This window comes from Fringilla coelebs (genome assembly GCF_963513975.1).
Source record: "Fringilla coelebs genome assembly, chromosome: 3".
Lineage (NCBI taxonomy): Eukaryota > Metazoa > Chordata > Aves > Passeriformes > Fringillidae > Fringilla > Fringilla coelebs.
In genome coordinates this window covers 34,668,984-34,696,866 of record NC_140030.1, presented here as the reverse complement: position 1 = coordinate 34,696,866, position 27,883 = coordinate 34,668,984, and the positions used below count along the sequence as shown (strand labels likewise).

Here is a 27,883-nt window from a genome sequence, read left to right as displayed (position 1 = left end):
AGCTGACACCTGAACAATAACAAATATGTAGGAAGATTTCTAAAGCATAGAATTTCTTGAATTAGAAGGGGCCATAAAGCACATCTAGCTCCAACTCCTCTGCCATGGGCAGGGACACCTTCCACTAAAACATGAAATAGAATCTGGAGTCACCAGTCAGGTTCACAATGCTGAACCAAACAGAAACATAAAATCCTTACTCTAAAGTTATGTGTAACTTTGTCTATAGTGTATCAACAACTGCTCCCAGGACCAAAAGAAACTGTTGCCATGCTCAAAAAAAAAAAGGTTGTCTTGCTCCCTGAGCTGGTAGGGCCTTTTTGACCTATCCACAATCAAACCTGCAACATCACAGTGTCAGTTCTCACTTTCATAAAGAGCTTCTGAGATTGAATATCAGCAAGAAGGCTGTTGGGATTACTCGAATCAGGATATGGAAGGAATTCATCTGCCATAGCCACATCCACAGTAAGCACAATTTCAGTGGGTTGGAAAAAACACTGTCACAGGGAGAATGAGCGTCCTGGCATGAGCACAGCCGCACCCTCCCCGTGCCTCCTGTGCCACCTGTGAGCACCCTGAGCTTTGTGCCTTCCCAGTGCCACAGCAGGACTGCCCAGCTCTCACACACACCCACTGGGCCTGGGAACACTGCCCTCCGTGTCGAGTACTGCTTGATAAGTACACGACGTCAAATAGTTATCTCCTCTCCAGCTGCCTGAGCACAGGAACAGGACAGGCTTCCTAAAATAAATGGCAATTTATTTTCACTTTGGGGTGCTTCAGCCTCGTATCTTCAAATGGTCCCTGTACCCTCTCTGAAAACAATTCCTTTTTAACTAGTCAGCTTTTCTTTTCCAAGCATTTATTGAGAGGCGACTTACCTTGAAGTATTCTTTTTCTTTCTTGCATGTTTTTTACTCTTGTCGAATTAGTAAGTTAAATTAATATGTAATGCATTTAAAATAAACAAACAATTGCAAAAAAGCCACAGCAAACATAACAATGAAATAAATTCAAACAAGAATCACTTCATTTACAGTTATATTTTCACTACATTTTTTTTTTTACACTTTGTTTTGAAGGAGAGTTTGCCAACTTCAGGATACTTTTCACCTTAGTGCACAAAAAAGGACTTAGATGAGGTTCACTGTCTTACATTACATTCTGTACTGAGAGAGAAGATTTGCTTCCAGGGTAATGCTGTGTCTTCACATTGAGACTTCTCAACATATTCTGATACGCAGTTTAACACAGAATCTACCAAATTAACAACAAAAAAGGGTAGCCAGGTAATTTAGTCATTAATTCTTTGCTCACAATAGCCTTTCATAAATCCATACCCATTGTTCTAATATGTAGCTTCAGTTGGGTCTAACATTCTGTCTCCAAACAACCCTGATAGGTCTTTTCACAAAGGCATAAGTCAGAAGCTCTCATATCCTTATCCTTACCTTACTTGGATAACCTAATGCAATGCATTTGGGCAAGACTTGGTCCATCTTCCTTTTTTATTATGCCTGAGGTCTAAAGTATTAGCAAGTAGTTCATTTCAAATTTCAACTAATTTCTATTATTTTATTCTGATTTTAATTCTGAAATAGTGTCATATGGTGTGCACGTACCTCTGCATTATCTAGACTGTGGTTAAATTTTACAGTGCATCTGGTTTCCCAGTTCCAGAGGTAGATTTCAAAGGAATTTGTAAAGTAGAATCCTTTTCTGACTATTCTGGAAACGGTGCCTGGACCAAAACTTGTTCACTCTCCGTATTCTCAGAAGTAAGCCAGAAAAGACTTAAATAAAAGGTTCAATTCACTACAATTTCTGCATATGAAAAACCCAGCTAGGCACCATTCCCTGACTTCTAATTATTTTTTAATGCTTATACTGAACTACAAGTTTCTGATAAAAATAGGAATGTGTTGACTAGTAAAACTATTTACTGATTCTCCTTGGTGTTTTCTTTTCATTTCTTGTTTCAGTTATTGGGAGAAAATGGTTGATCCTGCAGTGTTTCTTCCCCCCGACCTCTCAGAGGGAAACATATCACTTACTGTTTCTATTTATCATTCAGCTTCTTTTCAGCTACAAGTCAGAGCAACACGGTTATTAATCTGGAAGACAATTTATGTGCATACAGAAAAATTACTTCCATTTTCCTATTTCATGCTTTAGCAGGTATCATTTAGTGCAGCCTCTATCTCCTGCTTTTTTCAACCATTCTCAAAACAGGGGGTTTTAACAATACACTTCATATCTCTTCCTGGTTCTCTTCTACACACTGCAGATCTAACATAATACAGCTCCACCAAAGACAAAAAATAAGAAGAGAGAGAATAGAATTTCAATAAGCATTTTCAGCCAGCCAACCCAGAGCAAGCAGTCATTCCTGGCTAAGCAAGAAGACACTAAAGGTGGACAGCAGGAAAGGTGGCCAAGAGAACTAAACCAGTGATGAACACAGGGAAGTGCCCTCCCTCTATTCAAACAGAAAACAATGGCAGGAGATTACAGGCTGAGCCCACTTACACCAGCAGAGTACAGTTCATTTTCTTCACAGTGGCTCATAGGGGGCTGTTTTGGATTTCTGCTAAACATGGTTGATAATATAGAGATATTTTTGTTACTGCTGGACAGGGTTACACAGAGCCACAGCCTTTTCTACTTTTTGTACTGCCAAGCCAGTGAGCAGACTGGAGGTGCATGGGATGTTCAGAGGAGACAGAGCTGGGACAGGTGACCCAAACTGCCCAAAGGGATATTCCAGACAACATGACATCATGCTTAGCATACAAAGGAGGAAGTGGGGAGGGTCATTTGTAATGATGGTGTTTGTTTTCTTCCAAGCCACCGCTAGGTGTGATGGGGCCCTGCTCTCCTGGAGTTGGCTGAACACCTACCTGCCATGGGAAGGGAATGAATTCATTCCTTGCTGTGCTTTGCTTGTGTGTCTGCTGCTTTCCCTATTAAACTGTCCTTATCTCAACCCACAAGTTTTCTTCCTACTATCCCTCTCATTCTCTCCCTTGTACCACAGGGGAATGGGGCTTGGCTGCTGGCTGGGGTTGAACCATAGCACCACCTTACCCACACAGCTTGCTGTGCCTGTGATGAGCATTCCTAATGGTCTGCATGGCATGCCAATAATTTTACACAGCAAAAGCACTGCCTACGTTGTGAACAGAACCATCCACTCAAATGCACAGCCACTCCAGTAATGGAAGATATAAGATACCCCTTCTTTGCAAAATGCCATTTAAATATCTACCGTCACAGGTGTTACCAACAAGTTGGGAAGTGAGCTAGAAATCCAGCCTGTCCCCAAATCATGTACAGGCTGCTTAGTTTCCACAAGTGCCAATTCTCATGTCAATGAAAACAAAACCACAAATTATGCTGTAAATATTCTGCCTGTTTCCAAACTGACATCCCCCCTCATAATGTTCATACACGCTATTTTGAAAATTACTGTACGTTTTGGATAATCACAATATTTAGGCAACACACTACTAGCAAAAGGTCTACTGTATTCCACCCTATTTTTGAAATGGTAACAACATTAAAAAAAAAAAAAAAAAAAACCAAACCAAACCAACCAACCAACCAAAACTAAAAAAAAAAAAAAAAAAAACCCAAAAAACCCCACAAACAAAGAGAGCAAATTTGATAGCCAGGCCTGCCTAAGTATTTAACACAGGCCAAGCCTTGGCAGCAAAACGAAGAGACTAGGATCTTCAACCTTATAATGCTGCCCTTATTACCGGCAAGTATCTAATCTGTTACTCTTTAGATACAGTCTTCCCAACTCTTCACACTCCTACAGTCGGAATTCAGGTATCACTAACACTCTGCAGTTAACCCGAGAACCATAACACTTTCACTATTACTGCATACTGAAAGAAGATCTAGGAGTGAAAGGGTTCCTGCAATCAGCAACAAAAACAACGGTTGAGTCACCCAGAATAAGCTCTTTAAAACCCGCACCTCGTATCTAACATATTTTAGGTCACTTAAAGAGATAAATTGTTTAGGCTTCTCTGGTTAGTGTCACAGGTATGAAAATATTATTTCTGAAAAACGTTTAACATCAGAAGCTGTCATATATTCATGCTTTTCAAACTGGCATCACAAGATTTAAGGCCATCTCTGCATCAACAGATGAAATTTAACCCTGCATCACACAACCCAGTGACAGCCGTATGTCCCATGTATCCTTCCAAATACCACACGCAGTAACTCCAGCAACCGGGAATCTCACCCAAAAGAGGCCCACAGCCCCCTGACGTTCAAGGTCAAAGCAGGACGACCCTAGCAGCCCAACGCCAAGCTCATTTTCAGGCAGGCGGGAAGAGCTCCCTGGGGAAGCTCCACCACGAAGGGCGAAGCCAGGCCCCGCCGGCCGCTGCCGGTGCGGGCGGGGGGAGAGGCTCCGCAGCCCGAAACTCACCGGGGCGCGCTCCGCGCTGCGGGGGGACAGAGCACGGCGGGGAGGGCGGACAGGTGCCACAGGTCAATTGATGCAGCGTAATTAACAGGCTATAACCGCTCTCCCCGGGCTCCTCAGCACCTGCCCCTCGCACACAGCCCAGTACGGCCCGGCCGTCGTCCGCCACGACAGTGGCGGAGGGGAGGGGAGGGCAGAGCCGGGTAGAGCAGAGGGCCGGCTCGGCTCGGCTCGGCTCGGCTCCAGGGGCGGACCCTCCCCAACACCGGCGCGACGACTGGGGTGGAGGGAGGGGAGCGGGAGCAGCAGCAGCCGCCGGCGGGCCGCGCTGCGTGCCCGTACCAAGGTCCCGGGGAAGGAGCGGAGGGAGCGGCGTTACCTGAGCGACCCGAGCCGGAAGAGCCCGACCGCCACCGGCACCCCCGCGCCGCCCTGACAGCTCCCGGCGTGCCCCGCGCCGCGCCCGCCCCGCCCGCCGCGCTCAGCCGCGCTGCGCCCCCTGGCGGCATCCGTGCGCAGGTGCGCGGGCGCGCAGCGGGCCCCGAGTGAGTGCGCGTTTGTTTATTTCGCCTGATATTTACTGAGTTTTATCGCCTGATATTTACCAAATACAGCGTAGGTAAAGATGGAAGGTGGGTGGTTCTTTAGAAAATTATAGTGCAACAGGTTGCCCAGTGAAACTGTGCGTGCCCCGTCCCTAGAAGTGTTCGAGGCCGGATTGGATGGGGCTCTGAGCCATCTGCTGTAGTAGAAGGTGTCCCTGCTCACGTCAGCGGGGGTTGGAAGGAGATGATCTCTAAGATCACAGAATCAATTAGGTTGATAAGATCCCTAAGATCATCGAGTCCAACCTATGATCGAATGCTACCAAGTTGACCATACCATGGAACCAAGTGCCATGTCCAGCCTTTCTTTAAACACCTCCATTGGAATGTGACACCCGTTCCAATGTCTAACCACCCTTTCTGTGAAGAATTGCCTCAAAGTCCAACCTGAACCTCCCTGGCACAGCTGATCACTATGTCCTCTTGGCCTGTCTCTGGCTGCCTGACAGAAGAGCCCAATCCCCACCTGGTCCCTTCCAACCCAAACCGGCCTGTGATGCCATGATGTAATATTACCTTTTATGTTAGCAGTAGCTGTATTGGGAATTTTCTAAAATTTATTGTGATTAGTATGCTTGAATCTTTACTACACATAAAAATGTATGGGTGCCCACATGGACAGTATTCAAAGGACATTTTTTTACTGCATTGCAAGAGTGATTTTTCAACTGGCCAGTTCTACAGTATAAAAGGTACAGCTCTTAGACTGCAATCTGTGTGTTTTAAGTCATCATTACAGTTCTCAAATTTAAACAAGCTTCATAATAGCAAACAGAGCTTATGGTTATAAATGACTTGAGTAACTGCAAAAAAAAAAAAAAAAGGTGAGTTCAGCTTATATGATTAATATTTTAGGCTTTGTGTGAGGACAAGTATTTCTAAAATATTGCCAGGAGAAAATATCATAATATTTATAAATCTTCTACTTGGTGACTTACATTGCCAGCTAATATATAAGGAAGTCTAATTTTATTCTCCAGACTTGGGATAATAATAAAGAGTAAATGCAATTCCTTTTCTCATTAAACTATACCAGGAATCAGTACATGAAAAATAGTTACTTTTTGGAAAGCTGACAATTTCCACTGGTTTTCTGAGGCATCACGTGTCATGTATTTTTATTAAAATGGTGCACTTAATTTTTTTTTTCTTTGAAGATACTTATAAATGCCTTTGAGAAGTAATTGTTAACTAGGTTGGTCATGCTTTTGGAGCTATTTAACAATGGTGAACTTCACAGAGGAGAAGTGACTATCCATAGCAGACCATGTGCTTTCACGTGCTACTGCACTGAAGAGTGGTTGGATTTCTAAGCTTCCCTTGTCCTGAATTTAGTAGTGACAGTTACAGCTCAGAGCTCCAAAACACTTCTTTCAAATTGCCTCATCGACTTTATGTGCAGTGGTAATCAAAAAAACATTGTATGTCATTGGGAAGAATATTGAGAACAAGACAGAGGTAGTTGTTTGGCTGCTGTGAAAAAGGCTGGTGCAGCCTCAGATTGATTACAGCATCAATTCTTGTCTTCACAGCTCAAGAGGGATGTAGAGAAGTTGGGAAAGGCACTGGGGTGAGATGTTGCTGCTATATTACAGCAAGAGCAATAATGACTGTGACTGTTCGATGCAGAGAGAGAAGGCAGGGGAGAGGATTGATCAAATTCTACAAAATCATGAAAGGCAACAAAGTTGTTGTTAACCAAACCCCACAGTATGAGAATGAGGAGGCACAGAAAATTCTTTTCTGCAAAGCAAAAAACTTTGAGAACCTATTGGCACCAGGGGCTGGGACTTGGACACTATCTGTAGGTTGAAGGATACATTATTCTTATTGATGACAAACACATCCTTAAGTGGACACTGAAGGAATTGGGTAGGGATGTACCCACAGGGGAAGTACCTGGAAACAACCACACTATGGAGCTCTTCCTTATTAGTACCTTATTTTACTGATGTTGGAGTCAAAATACTGGGCTGGGTGCAGCACTGATGTTAGGTGCACTTGCTCTGTAGGAAATTTACCTTCCTTTCTCTGTAATTATTTCATAGCAGAAATGGTGAGAAACCTATAATAGACAATTTTGAATAAGTAAGGCTCACACCCTGTGAACACTTAAGATTATTCATAACTTTGTAGCTTTGGGTAAGCCTTTGGAACATCAAAGGCCCTTTTACTAATACTAGGAGTCAATTCTCCTATAATTACATGGGGTTTATGTTTGACGTTATGACCTACTTGTCCACAACAATTTAGTTCACAATATAAATTTGTTTGTGAAGTAATTGGAAATGAAACCCACCACATGGACTAATTATTTTTCTTCCTTAAAAAAAAAAGGAAACAAACAACAACAGAACCCCACACCACCACACTCAGAGCAGCATGTAGACAGTACAGTCCCATGTTAGAACACTTCAATAAATTCATGCTTTGTAAAAAAAACCAAAATAACTCAGTTGAAACTGTCTATTGCCTGCTGTATTTTTCCCACAAAATCTAACCCTATTCCTTTTTCTTCTTTGGGACTCTCCTACTTGGTTTTGATAACTCCAAGGACTAAGGATTACTTCACTATAATCCTGTCTTTGATCATATATTGCTATAAAAGAAACCTGTGCAAACTTGCCTATTTTTTTGAAGCTTTGCAGATCATGTTTTCAAATAACTCTCTGCAACCACAGAGGGTCTCGTGACTTCTTAAAAAGCAAACACTTTAACATTGCAGAAAGACTCCTTTTTTTCAAAGCAAAAGTTTCTTTCCTTGGTGTCCTTGAATACTGAACATCAACTTCTTATGTACTGTGAAGGCGGCATCCTGGATGAAGTGTGCAGTGGTGACTGTTCATAAGGTAAGGGAAAGTCACACAGGTGTGTCAGGCTGGACTTACAGTCTCTTGATAAAAGATCTCATGAGAGGCAGTAGAAAACCTCACCCCAGAGCAGCACCTGCCTGTGTTTCTTATGAGTACAATGTGACAGCATTCAAGAGCTGAGTGCACATGGATTGGGAGAAATTCAGAAAGCCTTGTAAAGCTGTAAGAAAGGGTGAAAGGGTTTTTTTCACAAGGCAGGGGGTGAGTAGTGGTGCTACAGGACACAGTCCCCAGTGCTGGGGAGCCTGCCCCTGTCTCAGTAGAGGTCTCTCAGCAGACTGAACTTTGCAGTCATGATGGAGTGACCCCAGCCAACCGCTAGCTCAGGGGTAGAACCAGAAGAGCAAAAGCATGAAAAACTGTGGATTAAGACAATGATGTTCTAGTGGATGAGGGAAAGAGGAACAAAAAATCCCCCCAAACGTACAGACAATCACTTACCACCTCCCACAAGAAGACTGCTGATGTTCAGTCAGTATCTGAGCAGTGGTCACTTTGGAAAGACTATGCTCTGAGTTTTTACTGCTACGCCTGATGTTATGTGCCATGGAACATCACTTTGGTCGATTCAAGTTAGCTGAACGATCTCTCCCCCTGCCCCAGGCTCTTCCCCACCTCCAGCCTGCTTGCTGGGCGGTGTGGACTGAGACACTGAGTGGTGGAATGTTGGGGGACACAAGACAGATGATGGACTTTGGACTTGGTTAACATTAGAGATTTGATAACAGGATGCCTTAGCAAAAGCAAACAGAACTTTGAAAATTAGACCTAGACAGCAAGAAGATTTAATTAGACAGGTTTAGCGGAAAAAGAAAATCCTATGGAACTGTGCAAGCAAGAGATGTTGTTATATGCATAAGTTTGTGTATGTGATTTTAACCTAATCATTGTAGTACACATTACTAGTCTAACTAAAATAGTATACAAGTGCTTGTATCCCACAATAAAATTGGATTCTGATCACCGAGTCATGCAGTAATCCGTGAGTTTCTGGGCTTTATATGAGTCCAAATCCGGCTAGCTCAGACTCTAGCCCACACGGACTTGCATAGACGAAAGTAAAGGACGAGAAGCGCTCTTCTCCACGTGGGGACGAGAATCCTGTTTGTTGGCTTGGGACAGGACAATTCAGCTGACGGCAACCACCCAGGTAGAAAAGAGGGCGTGGCACCCTTGCAGTGGAGTTTGATACCCAAGGGGAAGGGGGCAGGGACAGGTACCCATGGGACAGACCACCAGGTGTGGATAACGGGGGGGTGTGAGGGAGAGACCATGTGATGGGGGAGGGGGAAAAACCATCCACATGGCCTAATGTACCCAGTGCACAACAACAACTAAATAAACTATTTAGTGCAATACAACAGAGTCAGTCTCCCCGTCTCTCTCCATCGCCAACAACGGAGGAGGTCCTAACAGTATGCAAACACCATTCAGCAATCGCTAAAACAGCAGTTTATTATCAACCCTGTTTGGCCACGGAGCGCACATCCCCAGGCACAGCCCACAGCTCCTGTGGGGAGGTGCCCAATAGAACAAACCCAGGATCCTCCCGGCGGTGGTGTGGCAGGAAAGCAGGAGATGACAGCCCGATCATGACGCAGAAGAGACTGGGCATTGAAAACCCCGTGAGACCAGCCGGTTGTGCAGACCTGGACCCTGGGGGCTCGGCACTCGAAGGGACTCATCCCTGGGCCCCCAGGCCTGACTCTGCGGCCAGCAGCGGCCAAGCCGGGGGGCGCAGCAGACCCCGGGACACCCTCCCGCCACTGCCTCCCAGGGCCGAGCTGCTGCATCCTGCGCTTGGATCGCAGCAACGCCGTGCAGTTCTACGGGCTTGGGGAGGAGTGACCTGGGAGCTGTTCGGCGGAGAAGGATGCGGGCGGTTGGCTGACAGCCCGTATGAGCGAGCGGTGTGCCCAGGTGGCAAAGAACGCCAGTGGCATCTTGGGCTGTATCAGGAATAGTGTGGCCAGCAGGACCAGGGCAGTGGTAGTCCCTCTGTGCTTTGCAATGGTGAGGCCGAACCTCCAGTGCTGTGATCAGTTTCTGGGCCACTCAAAAAAAATATTGATGTGCTGGAGCACGTCCAGAGAAAGGAAACAAGGCTCTAGAAAACTTGTCTTACAAGGAACCGCTGAGGGAGCTAGGGTTATTTAGTCTCGAGGAGGGTCGGGCGGGACCTCACTGCTCTCTACAGCTGCCTGAAAGGAGGTTTTGGGAGCCGGTCTCTTCTGCCTTGCCTACTGTGACAGGACTAGCGCGAATGCCCCTAAACTGAGACAGGAGACGTTCAGATTACACATTAGAAAAATATTTTCCACCGCTAGGGCAGTCAAGGGCTGGAATGCATTTGCCATAGAGGTGGTGGAGTCGCCATCCCTGGAAGTGTTCAGGAGGCGTCTGAATGCAGCGCTGCGTGATGCCGTTTAGTGGGGACTCTTCGATTCCACACAGGCGGCGCTGTGACTGGCGGGCGGGCGGCGGCGCCGCGCCTGCGCCGGCGGGAGAGCGGCCGCTTCCGGCGCGGTGCCGGCATGGCGGGAGCGTTCCTGATGGAGATCAGGCCGGCGACGCAGAGCGCGCTGCTGGTTGTCCGGTAGTGCGGGGCGCTGCCGCCCGCCGCCGCTCGGGCCGTGCGGGGCAGCCGGGGGGCGCGGCGGGTCTGGCTTTCGGCGTCCTTAGCCTTCAGCGCGGGGACCGGTGTGCGGGCGCGTCCCCCTGCTTGTTCGGCTGGGCACTACCGTGCAAATAAATTTTTCCTGAGAACGCTGGATTGTTTCTCTCGGCTGCTCCTCGTTCACCGCGTGGATCTCGGGGCGCGACTGGGGCTGCGGGGGAGCTGCGGGCCGGCCTGTGTAAAGCAGCAGCGCACCCCGACAGCTCCTTCCCGAGGCATACCCGTTGCTTTTCCTCCGCAGCGCGGCGGCGGAGCTCCCCAGCTCGCCGGTGGAGGTGTCGGTGTGCGCGGATTCCCTGGAAGTGAGGAGCGGCGGGAGCTGCGATGCGGCGGCGCTGCCGGCAGGGGTCAGCCTGGCGCCGTCCTCGTGCCGCGGGCTGCGGCGCCTGCGCGGGGACGGGCTGCACCTGCGCGTGCGCCTGCGCCGTCCGCCGCCCGCCGCCGGTGAGGGCGGGCCGGGGCGCGACAGGGGCGGGCGCTGGGGAACGGGGGAGGGTGGCCTGCAACCTGGCAGGTTTAACTGAGAGAGGCTGTGAAGTGTGGATTCTGTAGAGCAAACGCCTTCTGGAATTATCAGTTTTCGAAACTGAAAGTGCAAAAGTGACGTAATGAAAGGGAAACGCGGTGTGTTTGGGATCTGCTCACAGTTCCCCCCACCCGTGCTTCCCCATCGTACTTCAAAGTGATTTTCTTTCTCTCCTGTTCCGCATTTGGTAGCTGAAAATCATGTAATCATAAAATGCTAAGGGGCTGGAACGGACTTTAAAGATCATCTAGTCGGAAGTCCCCACTGCCGTTGGCAGGGATGTGAACCTCTAGAACAGGTTGCTCAAGGACTTCCCCAAGCAGGCTTTGAACACTGCCAGGGTTGGGGCATCCTCCGCCTCCCTGGGCAGCCTGTGCCAGTGTCTCACCACTGTAAAGAATTTCTTCCTAATACCTAACCTAAACTTCCTCTCTTTCAATTTGTACCCATCACTCCCCATCCATCAGTAATGGAGTAATCCTGATTCATTCAGGCTACGACTATGCTTGTCTATCCCTGACCACTTAATCATAAAGGGCTTGTGTTGGGACTCATTATTCTCACAGCTGGGGTTTTAGAGGTTAAATGTCACAGGTAACATCTGCAAAGTTCCCTTTTTTGCTTCCATGATGCCAATTCAGGTCTAGGATGTGTTTGCAATAAATAGAAGGCATTATTATTACTACATTATAGAAGTACAGCTGTTGCTTTCTTTCATTCTGGCATCCAAGCTCAATATGTTTAGAATCATATGATACAGAAAGATATATTAAATAACACAAAATTGCTATTCTGAGCTTTTAAAGTAGAAAAGGATGATAAAATATGTAATATACAGAAATGCAGCACCAGAAACACATTGGAATACTCTGTTGGTATGCTGAGATGGCATCTGTACATTAATCTGTAATTATGCATGTGCCTTGGTGACTCAGTTATACTAAAATTATTTAATGTTTCCTATTAAAGAGACATGTTTCAAAATACCAATGATAAACTTTTAAAACTCAACCTTGGAAAGTCACACTAGTGAAAAATAAGTATGTGAACTGGGTGGTAATCAGCATGTATATTGGATAGTCTTAGTTACTCTTTGATATTTTGTATTATTATGCAAAATAGTTGAAATTCTGGAACATTTTAAAGTACTTTTCTCTTGTGGTTGTATCCTAAATTTCAAATACTGAATGTCAGTGCTAAGAGTAAACTTTGATTCTTAATTTTGAGAAAGTGGCTGATGCAAAGCATATTCATACCTAGAGCTAGGCTTACAATTTTACTTTTCTTCCACTTAATGTTGTCAGATAATTTGGGGAGACTTTTATAATTTCTTTTTTTACTTTGGAGAAGTTGTTTGAGCTGCCTTTTGTGAGACTATTTTTGCTTTCCTGGCCTGCAGAGGCCGTTGCTCACCATCTTTTCCTGGAGTGGTTCCACAGTGGTTGGTTTCTTACCTGCCTGAAAATGTAAAATTAGTGTCTGACCCTGCTCCCCATCCTGCCTATTTGTGTTACATATCTGTGTGTCCCCTCATATTGCAAATATTGATTATCAGAAATATCATTACAAAAGAGTGGCATCGAATTTTGATTTTTATAATCTCTGCAATTATATCACGATATCAGCTCCCCTTCTAAAGAGGATTTGCACCTTGAAAATAATTTTTCACATATACAGTTCGCACTTAGTAATATGGGGCATGAGGTGGAGATGACAAGGTTTTCCTAAATCAAAATACTTGCTTTTAAAAAAATAAGGTTGTGTTTAAAATGTCAGCCTTTTTCTTTGTCTGATAGATCTATCCTTTTTGGTTTGAGGTATTTGGCAAGATTTTTTTGTACAAGTCACTGAAAATTTTACATTATTTTGAAGATTAATATATTTCCTTCCATCTATAGATGTGGTTTTTTCTTTGAGGGAAAGCCTGAAACCCAACAAGAATTACATCTTGTACTGTCAGTCCTGTGGTGACATCGTAGTGAACGACGGGTGAGTACTGCAGTGTCTTGTGTTTACAGCAATAAATGCCATAGTGATTGGTATTCATGTTATTTTGTGTACTTTCAGACAGCTAAAAGGTATTTCTTTTGAAACTGATAGACAAGAACACATTTGAAGCACTGTAGATGACAAAAAGCAAAATTACCTGAAGCAGTTTTTAGCTGTTTATTAATTTGCTCCTTGATTTCTTTCTTCCTCTGTATTTCCGGTATCCTTTTCGGTTCTTTTCAGTCTCTTAGAAATTTCCTTCAGTCATCATGCTGTAATTATAAAGTGGCTGCTCAGAATGGAGATATTGACCACAGCTTCCTTTTATCTTTTAAGCAAAGCCTGCCTTCACATAGTTCAGGGATGCTAAATTTGGGAAACAGGAACTGTGTCTTAGCTGTGTGACTCGTCCTTATCTCTGTTCATTAAAAAGTCTGCAGAGGGAATGAGAATTTTAATAAAAAGGTGCTGCATTGTTTAGCTCTTCTGATGAACAATTTTGACAGCTTCAGCTGAATATATAAGAATTGTTAGAGGTGTACTTACAGCCTTTTATGATCCCTGTGGCTCCTAATACTCAAAACACTAATACAAATATGTCTCATTCTCTAAATTTCTGTTACTTTCTTGTCACAGGTATGGATTTATGGCTAGCTGAATGTAACTGAATGAGGATTTCTTAACTTTCTCTTCTGAAATGTCTCATCAGAAAGTCTAGTTATAACTCTTATTTTGGTACATTTGTAAAGTAGTGGAACTTCTAATTTCTAGTCAGTAACATTTGCTTTCAAAACATGTTGCACGTTTATATTTACATCTTTGAGTGGGAATTTTCCTGAATTTCAGCACATCAAATTCATATGCATGTAGTTTAAATCTTTTGGTTCTGCATCCTGTAATGTGACACAAGCAGAATTTTTGAGAAAGGAAAAAGAACGCATGTCCATGCCTTTTTATTTGGCATTTCTCCTTGCAGGAAGCCTCTGAGTCCCTTGAATGTTGCCACTAAAAAAACCTAAGACATGAGTGGAAAAGTGAAGCTGCCAGTTTGTCCAACACATTCGGTTCCAGCATTTCCAAAAGGAAGGGAGTAGCGTAGTCAGAACTTCTAGCTACACAATTCATGTGTTCCTCTCTCCAGGAAAAATTAACTATGACAGTGACAGCAGAAGTGGAAGGATTGAAGGGAAATTGCAGAACTGTGTGAAAGAGAGCATATAAAAGTCTGAATTCCTTGGCAAGGGTCTGTGATAAGAAACACCTGAGATCTAGAAAATCATACCTTTAAGAAGAAATTGAAATAAATGGAGTTTAGTGTAGATTAGGCTGTGGAGAAGACATAAGATTCTTCCAATATCTAGGAAGTTGCTGCAAAGAAGGTGGCAGTAATCTTCAGTTGAACCCTCAGGAATCCAGGTTAAAATGAAAGAAAAAAACCAAACCAACAAACCACCCCAAACCTATTCTATAGCTTTTTTTTTTTTTTTTTTTTTTTTTTTTGCTGTTAGAGACTGCATAGGAAGTCTTCCTTTTAAAGGTTAGATTAAGGAATGTACTAGGAATGGGTTAAATGTAAGTAATCTTTCCTTGGTGCACAAAAATCTGCTCTATACATTTTCTGAAATCCTCTGCTTCAGTCTGTTTCCTTCCATAAATCTGATAGCTCTTCAGAGGTTAGGGTTATGGTCTTTCATTCTTTTCCATTGCCTTCACATTACACACATTAGAGAAAATTATTTGATTTTTTTATTCTTTCATCATGCAAGAGCTACAAAGAATTGGGGATACTTTCTTTTTTCTTTCTTTCCTTCCAGTTTGGCTAAGTGTACCTCATATATAAAATAAGTCTTTAAGACTTTATTTCTGTTGTGAAGAAATTCTTAAAGGCTTGTGGTGTGTGGATGCCAGGTGCCCACCAAAGCTGCTCTATCACTCCCCTCATCAGCTGGACAGGAGAGACTGCATGTAACAAATAATAATTGGTACTGCACAAATATTCCATGGAAAAACTCATGCCACTTTTCCTACATAAGTAGTGTTAAGCCTGACAGTTAACTGACAAGCTGGGCTGTCCCAATATTTTTAATAGGTAAATAAGGGAAACTGCAGTTAAAGAAATGCAGTTGTTTTTCCTTTTCTCAGATAGAACTGAACAGTTAGTATATGTTTAAAAGTCTAAAGTCCATTTTACTTCCAGTTTTCAGTATTTTTAGTAGACAGAATGGCATTACTGGGTATTAGTTAATAATGACATTTGGGTTTACTTTTCTTAATCCAGTTTTACAGGGTTCTCTATAGTCAAATACCTTAGCCTGGAAGATCATTTAAGAGTTATATCCTTATGGCAGGGCTCTTATAGGCTAGTGCTCAACTTCAAACTTTTAAAAAATTTGTTAATTACGTAATTTTCTGGTTGAAATTTGGGAACTATCTAAAGCAGGAGATTCAGCCTGGCTAGATTAGACACTTTCAGGAGAAAGCTACTCCTAAAGATACCAACCTAAGAATTGTTTGTTGCTCTCTGACTGTGAAGGCAGCCAAGGTGGCTATTTTTAAGTGCAGACTCAGTTGTTATTAGGAGCAAGTTTGGAGAGATAGTCACCCTGTTTTCTAGGTTTTTTCATGTTATTATTAGCCCCAAGTTGGTTTTGTTTGTTTGTTTTTCCAGGAAGGCTCCATTTTTATTAGTGTTACAGTTTTCCAGTTCTGGTGACCCAGGATATGGATTCCCACCCGTGAGTGGCAAAAGCCTAAAGTACAGTGGAAATGATTTATTTTCTGTATAGCTCAGAGTTAGGAGGAGTTTGTTTAGGAAATTCCTACTGGTTGGAAAAACTGCTTTTGTTGGAAAAGAAGTAAAAATCTTTATGCTGTAGACTGTGAGAGTAAAGAAAGCTTGATTTAATGAAACAGGACAGCATGGGTCTGCAGCTTAAGGGAATGTCTGTCTTTTTTTTCCCTTGTAACAACATTGCTGAGCTTTTTGTTACTTTTGTGAAAAAAGCAATACAGGAAGACTTTTTTTTGCAGTGTTAGTCCAGGTACTGGAACTAATTGTAAAGGCTGATGAAGAATCAGTTATTAGACCAACATCAGAACTAAACTGTCACTTTGGCAGAATTGAGTAGTATCTCAAACAGTGTATAAGACCACAGAAAATGAAGACCGGCATGGACAGTGCTGAGAGGTGATCTTACTTAGTTTTGGTAAAGCTACATCAGAAGATCAGTTATTCCAACTTTCATCTGCAGGTGGAGCAAGCAGAGTTTAAAATGTATTGTGTATCTAGGTAAAAAGGATTCTTTTTTTTTAATAAAACATTTTTCTTTCACTCATGGAACAATTTAAAAGGGCCAAGAAGCTACAGTGGGAAAAAATGACATCTTCAGAAAATGTTAGTCTGGGAACTGCAGGAAAGGGAGTTTGCCTAACTGTTGGCTTAGCAGCTGTGTTTTTATTTGCAAAGTAGCATCATAAGCAAAGTTTATTTGCAAGTTTTAAGTAAGGAGTAGAATTAAGAAACTCTGGTGAAGATTTTCAGGCGACAGCTGAAGAAATAGGGTAACCATTCAAAGAAACTAGGCAGAGAGCAGAAAATGCAAATCCAATACGACTGATAATGAAAACAAAGTATTTTTCCAGAAACAGTATCCTTGGTCCATACAGCTACCCAGGAGAAAGGGATTTGCCTTTTTTATATATGATTCTTAAAGTCGGATCTGAGTATCTGAATCGAAACTAAGATTGAATTATCCTTTGTTTGTTGTTTAGCTTGTTTGGGTTTTTTAAATGAAGATGTACAGTGGTATTTTTTTCAGGTTTTAGCCTTTTCAAGCCTGGTATCTGAGACAACATGCTGAATCTTGCTGTGGCATGAGTCTGTTTCTATTAGTTTTATAGCAACGTTTGATGCAAGGGAACTGTACAGGAAGTAATAATAAATGTAATTGCAAATGCTCATTATCATATTTTTCATGACTGGGTAGAACGGTTTTATTTTTGCCACGTGATTAATTTCAAGAGAGGACTATGTCAAATTCTGCCTTATAATCATTGGAGATTCACTCTTGGGAAATGCTTCATCACAGATTTGGCAGGAAAATCAGCCATTGCTTTCTCAGAATTCACTCAAAGAAAGTTCCTTTGGCTGGAAAGAAGAGAGTAAAACACTTCCTTTTGAGAAAATGCCATACTTACCCCACTATTTGTAGGAAGCCAAAACTCTCTTTAAGTGTCTAAGGAGTGAATTATAACATAACTGAAATATTTGTCTTCTCTTTCCTCTAAGGAAATTTCTCAGAGTTCTTCCTCTACCGAGTGAAAACTGGAGTGATTTAGTTGAAGAGTGGTGTTGCCACCCCGACCCCTTTGCCAGAAGAACTTTTCACCCTCAGAGTGGTGACTGTTTTGTTGGAGACACTTTTTTTCTGCTGAATTCAAGAAATGAATCGCATGTGCCTGAATCTTCTGTGTGCTGCTCAGAGGCTGAACACCACGTTTCGCAGAGTGACTCCAACTTGGTAAAGTATTTTCTTCAAATAGTTCTTAGGTGAAGTTATTTGGACGTTTTACATTGTAAAGTACTTTTTTTCAAACTAGTTTATTTAATTTGTATGTATTACAGAACTTTTCTGAAGGTCATAGGGGGTTCTTGACATTCAGCTGTACAGAAGCCAGAAAATATGCCAGGCTATGTTTTACATTTTCTAAAGCTCATACCACAGTCTTGATACTGACCTCAGTATGCAAGTAGAACTTAGTACTAGAAACAGAAGCTACTTAATTATGTATTTCTAAACCCAGATATTTTCCCCCCAAATTCTCATGAGTGAAGGACATCAGAATTCAGTAAGTTAATAACTGTCACGAGTTAGGTGTTTGTTGAAGGGTAGTGGAGCAAAGAATGAGCTGGAAATTGAAGTAGCAATTGTTTTTTACTTACCCTGTGACTTGAGGCATAATCATGATGATGATTAAAGAGAAGTGGGATTTTTTTTCTCTTTTTTTATTTTAGAAAGACATGGAAATATCAGAATGCATGCTTTGCGTTTAGATGTGGCTGACTTAGGTTCTTAAAGCATAGTAAGGAAATTGAGTTTGTTTCACTGCTCTATCTAGTGAAAGGAACATGCCATCCTGTATTATAGCTCTTCATGTGGATGTTTCTGAGATGTTCCAGGGTAAGATAGATTCATCAACCAAGTCTGTATGAAGAAGGCTGTCATTTGGCTTAGAAACATCAAAATTTAATGTTGCCCATAACCATTTGTTGGTGGTTGTGTTTCAGTGGTGGAATAAAACCCATGAAGAAAGACAGTTCAGTGATTTACTTTTGGAAATCTAGCACTTGTATAAGAGTTCAAGTAATGATCTTTTCTTCTGCCAGAAGAACATCCAGGAACTCAGTTCACCAAAACCTACATTTCCGTAAAGTCTTTTCTGTTAATCTGCTGCTTGTCTGCATTTGTACTGACAAAAGTTGGGCCTACACATGCTGTATTTTCTCACAATTGAAAGTATTAAACTGTCTACATTGCTGCCTTGGCAATTAGTGTCTGTAAAAATTGATGGCTTATTCTGTAGAGATTTCCAGCATGAAACATTTAATCTCTTGAAAACCAGACTCCCTGACTTCTACCTGCTGCTCATAGTGATATGTATTATCCCCAGGAAGAGTCACCAGGATTCTTGCAGTTCAGTGGCTGCTGGTGCGGTGCTCCACGCGACCCCTCTGAGTGGGGAGCAGTTTTGTCCTGTTGTCCCTATCTGCAAGGCTTGCAGCTTGGTCCCTATGGTTTCTTGTTCCATTGTTCTTTGAAAAACAGAATATGCACAGAGGAAAATAAGGACTGGTATGCTGTAAGGGTATCAGCATGGCAGAAGCAGATTAATTTGCCTTAACTCTGTGACAATGGAGTTATTTCTTCTAAGTTTCCTTAAGAAGGAGGTGGAGTAGATGATAGCAAATTTCCGAGAGGACAGTGCTTTCTGCCAGTGGTTCCCAAAATGAATTCTCACATTTCAGTAGTCTTAAAAGAGATCTTAGAATACCAGGAATGAATATGGGAAGAGGCAGGGCTCATGGACTTCATATTGCACATTTCTTGATCAAAGAGAATGCTTGTGAGTAAAGGATTGATTTGGAGGCAGAAATGTAATAAAAGGATGTGGAACAAAGATTTTATTGAGATGTGGGTTGAACCAGGATAACAGCAGAACTTTTGACTGAGGGAGGAGGCTGTTTTCTGTCAGAGGCATACAATAGTAGTTTAGTGTGATGAATTTTCATGTTTGCTTCCTTATACTTGCATCAAAGTTGAGAATTTGTTCCTTGTTTGTGTCCAATCCTTTTTTCTACATCTTTCACACTTGCAATGAATTCTCATTTCTGTGTTTGCTTATTTCCAGCATCACTCAGTTGCCAAGCAAATGAGCACAACTGTTAGATCCAGCAGAAGCTAGACTAATAAGGAAAAAAACCCTCATACTGAAGCAGAGAATTCTTCCATAATATGAGTAATAGAAAGTTACAGGCAAGACAGATTGCTATTGGCATAAATGTTCTCATTTTAGAGAATATTGTTGCAGTCTGTCCCAGTATGAAAGTTTCTTTTTAATTGCATTGCAGTTCTTTGGAAAGTGTTTGCCTATGACCAAAATAGTAGCAGGAATGTACCAGAGATGCTTAAACAATCTTTTCCAGACTCCAGTGGGACCAAGACAGCCTCCGTCCATCGCAAACATATTTTTCACATCTATTAGTCTTACAGTGTAACATAGTTCTTAAATGTCACATGGTCTTGCAGCATCTTAATAGTATCTCTTGGGGAAAATATTTTTCCTGACACCATATCAGGGATCCTTAGGAATAGGAACAGAAACTATTAGGCTTGTGATCCACCTGCATCCGCAGATTGCCAGCAGCTGCAAGTTGTCAAACAGATAAATTGTTTTAATTAGTTGAGCTAAAACTATCCCTTTTTCCATTGAAGCATGATACAAGAGTTACTGATGTTTTTTAGGCACAGTTCTCAGTCAGCACCTGTAACTATAGTCAGAAAAAAAATACTCAAGTTGTAGCTTTCAAGGAAGTAGTGTGTATTCTGTACTTGTACTGTGCAGTATTTGTACCAGTCTGAAACACTGGCTTACACAAAACCTTGTCTGTTTATCCTTGCTTTTCACACTGAGCAAGTAATTTCACTGCATATGTTTGAGAGGAGCGGGAAGGTGGGAATTGGGAAAGGGGATAAATGCATATGTATGAATAAGATGATTTTCCTGATCTCCATAACAAGGGAACTGTAGTTCCAACATAGTCAGCTTTCAGGCTGTTAGTTTGATTCTCTGTTTTTTACCATCATTAAGGTTATATATTTATGTACTGCTTTCAGATCAGAGCTCTAATGTGCTCTACTCAGGTTAATTAGCCCACACAGAACCAATTTTGAAGTTTAGACTTTTGATTAAAGTAAGAATTGTGCTTGCTTGTTTGATGTATTGAATTTAAATATTAACACTGTAATTAGTAGGAGTCTAATAGGGTAGATTTTATCTCGAAGTGAGATCTTTTTCAAAGGCAGTAATAGATGCATAAAGCTAAAGCAAACATTCAGTGATGTTCTGGAAAGTGTAGAGACTCCTTGAACTAGATATTGTTATCCACATTTTTTGTTTTTAATAGACACTTGATGACATTGCTTCCTCTGAATTTATGAAGACTTTTTGAACTTGTTTATACTTTTAATATGAAAAATGCTTTCCTATAGTGAGTACTCAGCTATATTATGCATCGTGTCAAATGTCTTCCTGTTTTTTTGATACAAACAGGGTTGGAATTTCATAGCATGAGCCATGAGGTCATATGTTTGGGGGTTTTTTTCTGTTCAGCTTTTCCTAAACATTTGTGATTTTAGGAAATCACATATGGAAACTGTTTTGCCCTTCTGTTATTCTTTGTCAATACCTTTTCTGTATTTGTTTGAATAGAAGGGTTGTTCAAGAACAGGATCCACTGCACCTTTCTGGAATATCGTGCTGTGCTGTGTATTTCACCTGTTTCCTAGTAACTCAAAATAATCTGCAGACATTTTCTGCTCTCTGCTGAACATTGTACTAGTATTCAACTCCTATAAAACTGTCCACAGTGAACTTCTACAAAAACTTGTTACTGAGTAATGGTAGTCACATTGCAGCACACTATTATATGTATATATTATGGAGTGTTTAATTTCTGGTGCATTATTTTGCCCTTAGCACAATCAAATTTAGCTTATCATTTTATCACCCAGTCACTCAATATTACAAGATTCTCCTGTTAGCCATTACAGATTGTGCTGTGTGGATATATTGCCAGATTTTAAAATTAGTATGAAATGTGCAAGCAAATCCAAGTGTAGAAAGCTGAAGCAGTGAAGGCAAATGTGTGTGCAGGTAAGCATAAAGAGGACAGAAACAAGTAAAAAGTTTCCTGTCTGCTCTGTAAATTATGCTAAGCTATGCATTCCTTTTTCAGAATATCTGAGTGACATTTAGATGATTTTTTTTTGTCCTACAGAAGTCAAAGGATAATACCAGAGTAATTTGTAAGCGCTGCAAGACAATGCTGGGAGAAACAGTTTCATCAGGTATGGGATGTCCAAGCAAAACTAGACTTGACTGCATCAACCATTGAACACTGGAGGTTAAAAACACTGTAGGAAAATAGTTTATCAATAAGGTGCAGTATTAATTCCTGTGTGTTTGCCTCATTCCCTTCTGGAACAGATGAAGTTGTTGCTTCCAGTGCTAGACCTTGAAAATTACTTTCAGCAGGAATTTTGATTATCCATGATTATCCATGTTACTGTCACATATTTGGCTAATTCCAAACCTTTAGAAGACTCAATGCATGATTCCAGTTTACTAGGAATCCCAGTAAAAGTGGAGCTTTGAGAAATTACAGTTTGCTTGTTTTCCTGTCAGTTTTGCAGAATAAGTGAAAGGTAAATTCAGAACTTGATCAACACAACTAGAAGCTGAAGATTGCTAACAGTCAGCCTGGTTTTGTGGGGAGGAAGCCTATTCAAAGAAACAGGTTATGTCTCATCCTCATCCAATGATGAGCTGATGGGATTATCAGTTTAACAGTTGTAATTATATTGGATCAGCAGGGTTTACCTGAAGTGGTGTAAAGATGAGTGTCTGGTTGTTTTTAAAATTCAGCTATTCTTGGAAGAGAAGCAATGATAAGACTGTTAGTATTAGGATTCATTCTTTCATCCTCCCTGTCTTCCACTGCATCAGTCAGTGTGAGCCTGCCTCAGTTCAGAGATCTGGTGAATATAAAAACTTCTCAGAAAATGCAAAGCCTGTTTAAAAAATGCCATAGGGTGAGACAGGACAGAAGGTCTTCTTTGTCTTCTGTTACAGAATGTTCTGATTGTCCTGTACAGGGATCTGAACAATACAGGCTTTAATGAAACCAAATTTAAGGTACAATGTTTGAAAGCCCTCAAAGCAAGATGTAACTTTGGGAAAGGAGTGCTGGGAAAAGAGCATGAATAACAAGGTCATGAGTAATAGAACAGTGGGAGTGGGAAAAGGCAAACACTACTGATGTGCAGGGATTTGGTATGGACTCTGCACATGGCTGAAGTTTGATAGGATATCCTTTGGTTTGGCCATGTTTTTTCGGTAGTGAAGGAAATTTTGGTAGAGTTCAGAGAACAAAAGAGATGTATAGCGTATGTCTAGGCAGAACCATCTATGTGAAAAGAGACTAGAGAACAAACTTGACTGGCATGCTTTGGTGCTTCCTCATGAGCTGGTATCAGTGTTTTGAAGATAAAGCAGGATTAGAGCGGTGTAGCTGTGGAGACCAGGTTCAGCTTTGAGATTCCCCCATGGGCTATTCCTTCCCCCAACTCTGTCTACATTTAATTGTGTGATTTTTTTCCTTGGGAAATCACAGCTTCTATCCCTCTGCAAGCAAACATCTGAATTCCCAATACCCTTGTAACAGTAGCGCCAGTTCCTTACTCAGGTTCATGGCTGAGGAACTAGAGAGACTGAACTGTCTTTTCTTCCTGTCTCCAAGAACTCACATGGGATGGAGCAGACTTAATTAAATTTAGAGGTAAAATATAACTTCCTAACACTGAAGATAATTTATAAAGTGTAGTATTTACCTGGAGAAGGGGTTACCAAGCCTTTGGAGGGTTTAAAACAGATTGTCTTCCTGAAATGTTTGCTTTCATCCAGTTTTAATGGTATGTGTGGACAGAGATCAGATAAAACCCTTCCATCCTTGAAACTTGTGGACCAAGTTAATCTTCCAGTTGTTCACATGCTGAGGCTTAGTAGAATGAATTTATTACTCTTAACCTGTCTTGCTGGCCCTCTGGTTAGGCTATGTTTGCAGCACAGACCCAGATCTTCAATATGATCATCTTTGACCTGCCTTCGTTGCTGGGGATTAAATTATGTCCTCAAACACTTCCATTTAGTGTGAAAAGCTGTCTTAGTGGAGCTTTTGGTGAACAGTTACATCGAAATTCAGAATGTATGCAGTGTTAACGTTGAGTGAGTGTGATTTTCGGAAAGAAGTTCCATTCTGCTTTTTGAGCAAAGAAGGAAATTATTTCCCTGTGTGAGCTGTTATTAAAACTGTCTCTAGTGATTCACTGCAGCATTACTAAGCAGCAGAGGGTACTAAAATACTTATGTAAGCTATGCTGATCTCAGTGCTTTAGGAAAGTTCTTTCAATTCATCTTTCGAGTTTGGCTTGAGCTCTTGCTTGCTTGGTTTCAAGATGATTCTTCCCAGCATTAAACAAAGATCAATATGAATGAGAAATTGCTGATCTTGTAATTAGCTTGGAGCAGTTTTCTTCAGGCAATGTAGGTTTTTTATTATGGTTGCTTCTACTCCTACAAACCCAAGCAAAATATGATTGTCTGCTGCACCTCTTAATTGACTACTGAACAAATATTTGATTAGTGTTGTGATATGGTGACTTACAGTCTAATCTTAATAAGTTGGTTATTCTATTATAGTTGAAAGATGTTTTTTTCATTTTAGATACCATCAAATATTATGTCACTGAGGTGATTATTCAATCAGCTGAGGGAAGTTTCAGTCCAACACCAAGGTAACAAAATAATTGCATAATTTGCTCAAGTATGTTTTAGAAAGGATGCTAGAAATGCTCTAATTTTGTAGTTTTTTTAAATAATTACACATAATAACAGAATGCAATATTATATAATCATCACAGAATTAAGCATTGTAAAGGCAAAGTAGCCTGATTTCACTCATGTGCAGTTTTGTTTGCTCATCTTTGTGTGTGATGCAGGAGGTTGTGTATAATTTGTCACAGTGACTCAATATTGAAGTGATAAGCCAAAATAAAATACTGTTTTATTTTGAATTATGTAATTTTGCACAATGTCTGGTGACTAATTATGGAAACAGAAGTCTATTTCATGTTAAGTTAAATTAAGTAAACTTTGAAATGTTTAATTCGAAGTGAGACTTTTGGATTTTCAAGTAATTCAGTCTGAATTTAAGACTAAGATGAAACAAAACTTGATCTAGCTATCTGGTATCATGTACAATGGTTTAATCAAAGTTCCTTCTTTTTGGGAATTATATTTGAAACATAAGCATAATTCTGAACTTTGTGTTCATATGTGTAAAATATAATGGGGAAAAATTTCTCTTCAGCATTTGACAGTTGATGTCAGCCAAAATAAAGGGTGTAAAGCAATTTAGAATTATGATCTCTTAAAAATTCCTGTTGCAGGAAATAAAAAGTTGTCTGGTTTTGAGTGAGAGGAAGATAAAGAAGCCCCATCTTTCAGTAAAATGTGATTGTAGGATGTAGTGGAATTGAAGTATGAGTTACTCATTCACCTGTAGTGCATCGATATGAATGACTATCTTTGTAGTTGCTATGAAAGCATACAATAATGTGGTTAATTCTTAAACAGGTCTCAATTTGTACAGAGCATTGTTGCTCAGTGTCTTTTGGAATTATCTTCTGCTAAAAGCACATTTAGATTCACCATAAAAGGAGATAATGGAAAAACCTATATTCTGGTGAGTTTTTAAATCTTCATCTTGGTGCCAGTTCCTAAAATGTACTTTTTATGGTGTTCATTATTGTATGTTTAAAAAATTAATAAATTCAAGTTCTTGAAGTGGTTCTGAGATACATCTGTTCAATTAAGAATATCCACAAGTTTTTGCTCTAATTAGATGTGCACATATAAATTTTATTGATACAGTAATGAAAGTAGTACAGATGCTGTAAGTAGCACAGAAAAACACTATTTTGTATCTCGAAAATATGGAAAGCTTGAGTTTTAATTTTTTAATGTATATTTCACTTTCTTGCTCCAGCACTTCTCTTCAGTCACCAGAAGTGAATCCAATTGTATAGCATCTTTCACAAGCACTGTCTCAAGTCAGCAGGGACTATTAGCATAGTCAGTACATTGCATTGTGAAGTGAACTGAAAACAAAAATAAAATTGCCTTTTATACTTAATGTTCTAATGCTGTTAAACTTGGTTAAGCTTGATAGTGACAGCTAGATGGTGACAGCTAGATTTCTCAAACTTTTAAGATGGATAAGAGTTAACTTAATGCTGTACACTTGAAACCAGAGATATTTCTTTTATGTCCAATCTAAATATGGGTATAGAACTTGTATTTTTACAGTTTATAGAAATAATTCATAGACACCAAGAAATACATGATTAGAGATTCCTACCCTGGATAAACTCATAAATGCACTTTCTTGAGGCAATGTAATTACATAAGCTGTTTAATATATGCATTGTCCAAGTTCAGTGATTTTGGAACATCCAGATGCTGAGGGAAATGTATATCTGTTGCCTTTAAATAAATTTCAGTGACAAGACTACATTTGTACAACCTCTGAGAAATACTTGTTCTGCGATGATAAAATGAAGGTTTCATAAGCAGACCCATAATTATATATATTCTAATTCAGGAGTCATCAAAAATCATGGTGATTTTTCCCTTGTAGCTTATCTGTTCCCAAGTTACATAAAATTCTGGTGCTTAAGTCTAGTAGTTTAGATACAGCAAACTGATTATTTTTTAACAGAAAAATCACTTTATTTAGTAGATGGCCATTGCTATTAGCTCTGAGCTGCATTTTTGCCAATGTATTGATTAGAGGAGCAGGCTGAATTGATAGGGACTGGCTTCTGATTGGCATCTTTTCCTTTATATTGGTTAGTTGTTAGTTTTTTGCAGGTGTTTTTTAGTATTTAACATCAAGAAGTCGTTACTCCTGTCCAGGGTGAGGTTCTGGCTACTGTATACACACCAACAGCTTTTCTGGAGTCATGGGTTAACTCCTAGGACTCAGAGGCGTTGTGGACACAAGTATAATGTAAGCTCTGTTTATATTAATGATTGTCAACTGCTAAACAGTAAAACATGGGTGCTTGAGGCTGTGAGCACACAGCTAAGTTACACAAGTAGTCTTATTATTGATGCATCATGAGCCAGCTATCCAACTTGTTTGTTTTGATAATGAGCCAAAGATTCTAGTTCACAGTGTTTGTGCTTACCTACACGAATACACACAGTTTAAACTGTGTATGTAATAATTAAAGTTAAGGTTTCTCACAAGTCTTTTAATTTTTTTAAACCACAAATAATATGTACGCATATTTTCCTCATTTCCTCTGGTTGTATCACTTAACATTACCAATTATGTTATTTGCACATACTGTAATATGAGTTTCCATTTTTTAAGTTACACGTATTCTGTTGTTTAAGCTATATACTGCTTAGATTGTTGGGTTTTTTTAAATGTATTTTTAACAGATGTCAATTTTAAAAAGTTTCTTTGTTTCAGGGGAAAAAAGTGATACATACAAGTATCCTTATTTTTCCTAGCTGTATCTCTGCCCTCTTCACATTTGTGAATCACTTGCCTCCTCTCTTTGCTCTGCTGTTGAAGGGTTCCCTGCCTTGTAGTTGCATGACTTAGAAGCTGAGAATATGAGGAGGACAGCAAAGAGATAGTGAGATAGGAGAACACAAGCAGAATGGTACATTATTGGTCAGCATAGCAGCATCTCAATAGATACCTATTTTTTCTGTACTACAAAAAGTGCAGCTTTGAAAGCAGTAAATAAGTAGTTTTCTGGATAGATACAGGGAATTCATCTCATAGATGGGATCAACCTCATAAGACCCAAAAAGATGGCATCTGTGAAAATCAAAAAGTGTGCAGTGGTTTGGACTCTTTGAACACTATCTCCAGTCTTTTAGTATTGAAGGAAAGATGTTTTTTGGAGTGGGATTAGTCTGTAAAGTGTTTTGAAAATAAGGCAGCTTGTATTTCAGGAGTGAGATGAGAGGAGTGGGATGATATCCCAAGAAAACTAGTATGTAATAAAATGGGAGAGACCTTATTGAAACCTGATTATTGTCCCTGTCTTGAAGAGCATGAGCAGAACCGATTTGCATTTGTTAAGATTGGAGATGGGATGGACATTGCAGTGGTCAGGCAGTGAGATAATGAGAACCTTGCTGAGACTTAGCTGCTCAGCTCTCTCAGAGAGCTTTATTCTTTGTGAAATACATGGAAATGACATCTTTGCCTGAACACTCTGAATGTGAGAATGAAATAGCTTTAATAAAAGATGTTTGCATTAGTAACATGTGTGATGATGAAAGTAATGGTAATGTCTGCAATAACTGGAAAAGAATTCGCAAGGAAAAATAAAATATGTAGGG

General features: G+C 40.7%; 2 protein-coding genes across 7 annotated transcripts in view; one reads left to right on the top strand and one right to left on the bottom strand.

Moving 5' to 3' along the window:
• The window catches only part of DOP1A (DOP1 leucine zipper like protein A), a gene marked incomplete at its 3' end in the record, with an annotated part of 59,702 nt that extends 54,820 nt beyond the window's left edge, over nt 1-4,882 (bottom strand). For 5 of the 6 annotated variants that reach the window (XR_014616049.1, XM_084203070.1, XM_084203073.1 and 2 more), the window contains exon 1: nt 4,827-4,882. Of the gene's footprint in view, nt 1-4,450; nt 4,575-4,826 lie in introns of those variants that run through there. The other variant, XM_084203071.1, reaches the window with a different exon arrangement.
• Nucleotides 4,883-10,459: 5,577 nt separating this feature from the next.
• The window catches only part of UBE3D (ubiquitin protein ligase E3D), a gene marked incomplete at its 5' end in the record, with an annotated part of 76,852 nt that continues 59,428 nt past the window's right edge, over nt 10,460-27,883 (top strand). The window contains 7 exons of the mRNA XM_084202377.1: nt 10,460-10,524; nt 10,844-11,046; nt 13,027-13,117; nt 17,406-17,637; nt 21,675-21,744; nt 24,180-24,249; nt 25,091-25,199. Coding sequence (XP_084058503.1) covers nt 10,460-10,524; nt 10,844-11,046; nt 13,027-13,117; nt 17,406-17,637; nt 21,675-21,744; nt 24,180-24,249; nt 25,091-25,199 — 840 coding nt within the window. The remainder of the gene's footprint in view (nt 10,525-10,843; nt 11,047-13,026; nt 13,118-17,405; nt 17,638-21,674; nt 21,745-24,179; nt 24,250-25,090; nt 25,200-27,883) is intronic.